This window comes from Manacus vitellinus, unplaced genomic scaffold, assembly GCF_001715985.3.
Source record: "Manacus vitellinus isolate BGI_N305 unplaced genomic scaffold, ASM171598v3 scaffold_122_pilon, whole genome shotgun sequence".
NCBI classification, from domain to species: Eukaryota; Metazoa; Chordata; class Aves; order Passeriformes; family Pipridae; genus Manacus; species Manacus vitellinus.
This window is the reverse complement of record NW_021938909.1, coordinates 292,548-298,121: the sequence shown is the minus strand read 5'-3', so window position 1 is coordinate 298,121 and position 5,574 is coordinate 292,548. Positions and strand designations below refer to the sequence as shown.

The following is a 5,574-nucleotide window of genomic DNA, read 5'->3' as shown; positions in this document are numbered from 1 at the left end:
CCCTGCCCTCTGGCACTGGGAAGCCATTCCCCTTGTCTTGTCACTCCATCCCTTGTCCAAAGCCCCTCTGACCTCTCTGTATTTCTACAAATGCCTAAAAAGGAATTTCCCAGTGAGTTGGACCTTTGTTCACTTTCCCCTCTGGAAAAAGAACAACCTGGTAAGTAAACTCTCCCCAGACCCAACCCCAGAGGGGAGGGAGGAACAGAGAAATCCGAGCTGTTCCGACCATGGGATCAGCTGGAGACCCAGCAGAGCACACCCAGCACCCTCTTCTCTTCTAACACTTTATTTGTTGCTTGGGAACAGCCATGCAATTCCAATGAAGTACAGCAGGAAGCTACTCCACAGTTACAACAGACCAAACACAAACCAAGCAGTGCTTTGATCACAGAAGTTTTCTATACCAAATATTCCATAACCTTGCCTGGGTGCAGTTCTTCCCATTTCTCCCAGCTCCTGAAAAACGCACCTTCCTTGCTCCCGTCGTTGCAGTGCAAGGGACAGATCCAGATCTCTGTCCAGGAATGGCAGTTCACAGGAGGGAACTGAACTCCTCCCCTCCCTGAGTATCAAACCCCACGTGCCACAGTAAAGCCCCCACACAGAATAAAAAAAGGGAAAAATTCAGCCTTTGGAACTGGGGCTGATGCTGCTCCCACAGAGCCCAAGAGCACGGACACAGCAGGGCCCTTCCAGGACACACCACAGAACAGGAATAGATTTTTCCCACTGCATCAAATGGCTCTTGTTGATCCCTCCTCTGGAAAATTCATCTCTGGCTACTTCATTTCTGTTTTGGCTTTTCTGGCTTTCTTCCTGATTTGTTACTTGCACGAAGGTCACAATTCTGGCAGACACACCGAGAATCATGGAATGGTTCAGGCTGTGAGCTGAGGGAAAAGGCTGGGAGTGGAAACCTGAGCCATGGGCACATCAGAGAGCAGCACGGGAGGAGGAGGGGGAGGGAAGGTGAGCACACACGAGCCCCTCGTTACCCGCCTACTCCCCACCGTGTTCGGGAGGCTCCGGAGCCACGAGGGAGGATGTGCAGTCTCCCTTCTCCCCGTGCAGCCCCAGACTTTGGCTCTCCTGCTTCCAGGAGGTTCTTCCATCGGCTCCCAGGCTCACGGCCCCGCTGGCCACGAGCTGCAGGGCCACGGGGAAGGCGCGGCACTCGGCCTCCTTCACCCGCTCCGCCAGCGCCTGCTCCGTGTCCTCCGCCCGCACGGGGATGGGCTCCCGGTGGATCACGGCCCTGGGGCCGGAGTCCTCCTGGAATGGGACAGGTGGGGGCTTAGGGGGGGTGCTGAGCGGGCTCAGGGAGGTTCTGGGTGATGCTGACGGGGCAGAGATCTTGGTGGGCACGCGGGTGGTCGTGGGCAGGAGGCTCCGAGTGCACCTGGAGAGGGACCACCTGCCCAAGGGACACCCCTGTGACCCCGGGGGACATCAGGGAGGGACATCAGGGAGGGATGGAAGGCTGGAGAGGTGCCCCCTGCCCAAGGGGGACATCAGGGATGGCAGGCTCCAGGCCAGTGCTGAGAGTGGGAGAAACTGCAAAAATCACCCCAAAATACAAAGGAAGAAAAGGGGACTTTTAGAAACCCCAAATACAACACAACCCCACGCCTTTTACTGGTAACAACCCCAAGGTTCCCACACCTCCCTGTTCCCTCTGCCTGCCTCTGCCTTCAGAAAGGAAAGAAAAAAGCCAATTCCTTTTTCCTAAAGACACTCACCAGGACAAAATGCACGGTGCAGCCTGTGACCTTGAATCCACTTTGTGGGGGCTCCTGAGGGGCATTTCCATCCTTGATGAGTGGAAAAAGTGAGGGAGAAGCATTCAAAATTTTCCCTGGACATTAGAGAGGAGTTTAAAAAAAAAAAAAAAAAAAGAGAAGAAATGATAATTTGAACTGAATTTCCTTAAAAAATATAAGTGAGATGAGATCAGTGGTTCCAAACAGCTCTGAGCACCTCTGGCCTGGTCTGAGGGAATTCTGCTCTTCCAGGAGAAATGAGTTTCTCTCCCATTTTTTCTAACAGGAAACTGCAGGGAGTGAGTTCAGCAGGACCCCCCAGCAGAGCTCCTTGGCAAAGGGTGGGATCAAAGCCCTTCCCAGGGGAGGCAGCAGAGCCAGTCTGTGCCCTGCCTCTGCCCCATGTCACTCCTGATGCAGCACAAGGGGTTTCTGTGCCAATCCACAGCCAGCATCCCACTGGCAGAAGGACTGGAAGCACAGGGCAGCCCCCCTGCTGGAATGCCCTCAGTGCCAGCCAGGCTGAGGATTAACCAAAGGACAGAACTCCAGCAGGGGAGTCCTGGTGAGACCCACCATCCCTGTATGGGTTCCCTTCTACACTTAACATTTCTTACCTTTCCATTTTCGGAGGAAAGGGCTGGACAAAACCCTCATAAACCCTGACAGACAGACCAGCTCCACAGCAAACTCCCCCAGCACTCGGTCGATCGTGCTGTCGAACTCCGAGCGACTCCCGTACAGCTTGTGGTCAATCACCTGGAACATTCCAACAGCAAAACCATTCATGGGAACAGCTCGGGGGGATTGAGGGCAACCACCTGGGCAGCAAAGAGGAACAAACTGGATTCATTCCAGGGCACTCCATGATGTAAAAGGAGGTTGGAGTGAGGTGGGGGTCAGACTCTTTCATGTCCCAAGGGAAAGGAGGAGAGGAAATGGCCTAAAATTGCCCCAGGGGAGGCTCAGATTGGAGATTAGAAACAGTTTTTCCCTGCAGGAGTGGTCAGGCCTTGGAATAAGTGTCCCAGGGAGGTGGTGGAGTCCCTGTGTCTGGGAGTGTCCCAGAGGTGTCTGGATGTGGCCCTTGGGGACATGGATTGGGGGTGATCGTGGTGGTGCTGGGGTGGGACTGGATGATCCTGGAGGGCTCTCCCAGCCTTGATGATTGTGGGATTATTCAGCACAACATGAGACACAGGTTTTCATCCTGGAGAAGGGAAGGCTCCGAGGAGACCTCAGAGCCCCTTCCAGTGTCTGAAGAGACCTGGAGAGGGACTTGGATGGACTTTGAACAAGGGATGGAGGGACAGGACAAGGGGAATGGCTTCCCACTGCCAGAGGGCAGGGTTAGGTGGGATGTTGGGAAGAAATCCTTCCCTGGGAGGGTGGGCAGGCCCTGGCCCAGGTTGCCCAGAGAAGCTGTGGCTGCCCCTGGATCCCTGGAAGTGTCCAAGGCCAGGTTGGACGGGGCTTGGAGCAACCTGGGCTGGTGGAAGGTGTCCCTGCCCATGACAGGGGGTGGCACTGGATGATTTTTAAGGTCCCTCCCAACCCAGACCAGTCTGTGATTTTATGATTCTGAGAAGGGATAAGCCCAGGGGAAACATGTTCATGTGTTTTGCAGAACCTGAAGTCTCACTGATTTCAGCCAAAGGTTGAAGCTCATGGGCTGCAACCTCAGACCCAAACCAGCAGTTTAAATCCCTTCCTAACTCTGGGCTGTACCCCTCCCTGACGAGCTGGGAAGGACTCCCAGCCCCCTGTGAGGACTCCCAGCCCCCTGTGAGGACTCCCAGCCCCCTGTGAGGACTCCCAGCCCTGCCTCTCCTTCCAGCTCTGCCAGCTGTGTCTCCATGCTCTGACCCACGGGGAAAGTTCTCCCCAGCAGTGCCCCCTGACTGCTCACAGGCGCTCCCTGAACTGCTCCGGGGTCGGGAGTGGGGAGAAAAAGGAAAGGAAACGGGTGTCTTTACCCTGGTGGGAATTCCAGCCCGGGCTGCATTCCGGAGTTCTTCCACACCAGACTTGTTGGAGATGACAAGGACGACCTGGGCACAGCTGCCTGGCTCCCTGGTGTAAGCGATGAGCGCGGGGAGGGTCGTGCCTCAGACACACAGAGCAAACAGGGGGACACACATGAGCCCCCAGGCACTGGGACGAGCTCCCAGCCCTGCTCATCCAGCAAAAATCTGGTTTTTCACAACTGTCCAAACAGCACAAAGGAACTGGAGCCCTGACACAGCTCCTTTAAGCAGCACAACACACCTCCTGTGCTCTGGTCAAAGTGCAAGCCTGGCTTCAGAAGGTCTGTAGACTCTCCTGAAGGAAAGTCAAGGTGGATGCACTTGGGTCAGGGCTGAGCCCAAGCTCTCCTGTGCCAGGACATTTCCCTGTGCCAGGACATTTCCCTGTGCCAGGACATTTCCCTGTGCCAGGACAGTGGAAGCTCACCTGTTCCAGAGACGAGAACTGCCACCTTCACCTTTCTCCTCCTGGGCTGGTGCCGAGGCTCCATGGTGGGGTCACCCAGCAGGCCCTGGGGGCTGCTCTGCTGCAGGGCCTCCACCAGGTTCTGCACTTGGATGTGGGAACCTCCCCCAAAGACAGGAGGAAAGTGTTAGATGTGACTTTGCCCTCTGAACTGACCCTGTTGAACTTATAAACTTGAATGTGGTTTATTAACAATAAGTTTCAATGACAAGAAGGTGCATCAGCAACGAGTTTCTGCTGGCACTGGTGGGACTACAAAGGCACTCACTGCTTGACCAGCCCAGCTCACAGGGGTTGTGCTGATCCCTTTTGTGTTACTCACTCCCAGAGGTGTTCAAAGGGCCTGGGCATGGCCTGGCCTTCTCAAGGCTTAGCCCCATCTGTTATTCCCATCTTCCTCTTCCTCTTATGTTGCAAAATGACACTAAAACCCGTGATGATGGAGCTGAGGTGACACTTTGGCTGCCCAAAGTGTTTGGTTTCCAGAGGGATTTTGGCTCACATCATGCTGGATGTCAGTCAGTGGACACACCTTCAGCCCTACCATCACACAGACCATCCACAGCTCATCAGATGCACAGATCCTCAGCCTTTACATGGACCTGTGTGGGCTGGGAAGGAGGTGAGCTGATTACCAGGATTGTGGTAAAACACCAGCTGATATTTGAGGGATTTACTGGAGCCTCCAGAAGGTACCTGGGTAACAGGTTATCCAGGTACTGTCACTCTGAAGCAACATTCACTCCTCACTGTTTGATGAGGGAATGTGGATGTGGAGGTGTCAAAGAGCCTCCAGGCTGGTGAAACAAGGGGGAAAAGATGTGAACCACACAACTTTTGCAACAGGGAGTCTCAGGGCCTCCAGAGCTGTGGGTACCTGATGGCTCCCAGGACACACTCAGCACTTCCAGAATCACCCTCCAAAACAACTCACCCTGTCTCCACTTTAAAACCAAACAACACATCCCTAAGTGCAAACCCCACTGAAGGGAGAGCAAACCACACTCTGGGTCACTTCTGGGGCTTTGCTTCCCACGAGGAGCCTGCTGACCTGTGTGACACGGGGCAACCACCTTCCCGATGAGCCAGGCTTCCTCCCGCCGCCGGATGGCCCCCAGGACGTGCTGGGCCAGGTCCTGCTGCACCACCAGCACCGCCCCGAGCCCACAGGGAAAGGTCTGGGCCATCTCCTCTGCAGAGAGGTTCCCCTCCTTGTAAAGCCAGCAGAAGATTTCAGGGATCTTCCAGCTGAGAGCGTCTGAAAACGATTGACATTTGTGTGTCATCAGCACAAACATCTGCCAGGAGTTATTATTCA

General features: G+C 54.9%; 1 protein-coding gene across 1 annotated transcript in view; it reads right to left on the bottom strand.

Annotated features, from left to right (window-relative positions):
* Positions 1 to 312: 312 nt before the first annotated feature.
* The window catches only part of LOC103759801 (trifunctional purine biosynthetic protein adenosine-3), a gene marked incomplete at its 5' end in the record, with an annotated part of 25,113 nt that continues 19,851 nt past the window's right edge, over positions 313 to 5,574 (bottom strand). Inside the window, 6 exons of the mRNA XM_029965890.1 lie at positions 313 to 1,275; positions 1,743 to 1,858; positions 2,381 to 2,522; positions 3,740 to 3,870; positions 4,218 to 4,358; positions 5,308 to 5,514. Coding sequence (XP_029821750.1) covers positions 1,003 to 1,275; positions 1,743 to 1,858; positions 2,381 to 2,522; positions 3,740 to 3,870; positions 4,218 to 4,358; positions 5,308 to 5,514 — 1,010 coding nt within the window. The remainder of the gene's footprint in view (positions 1,276 to 1,742; positions 1,859 to 2,380; positions 2,523 to 3,739; positions 3,871 to 4,217; positions 4,359 to 5,307; positions 5,515 to 5,574) is intronic.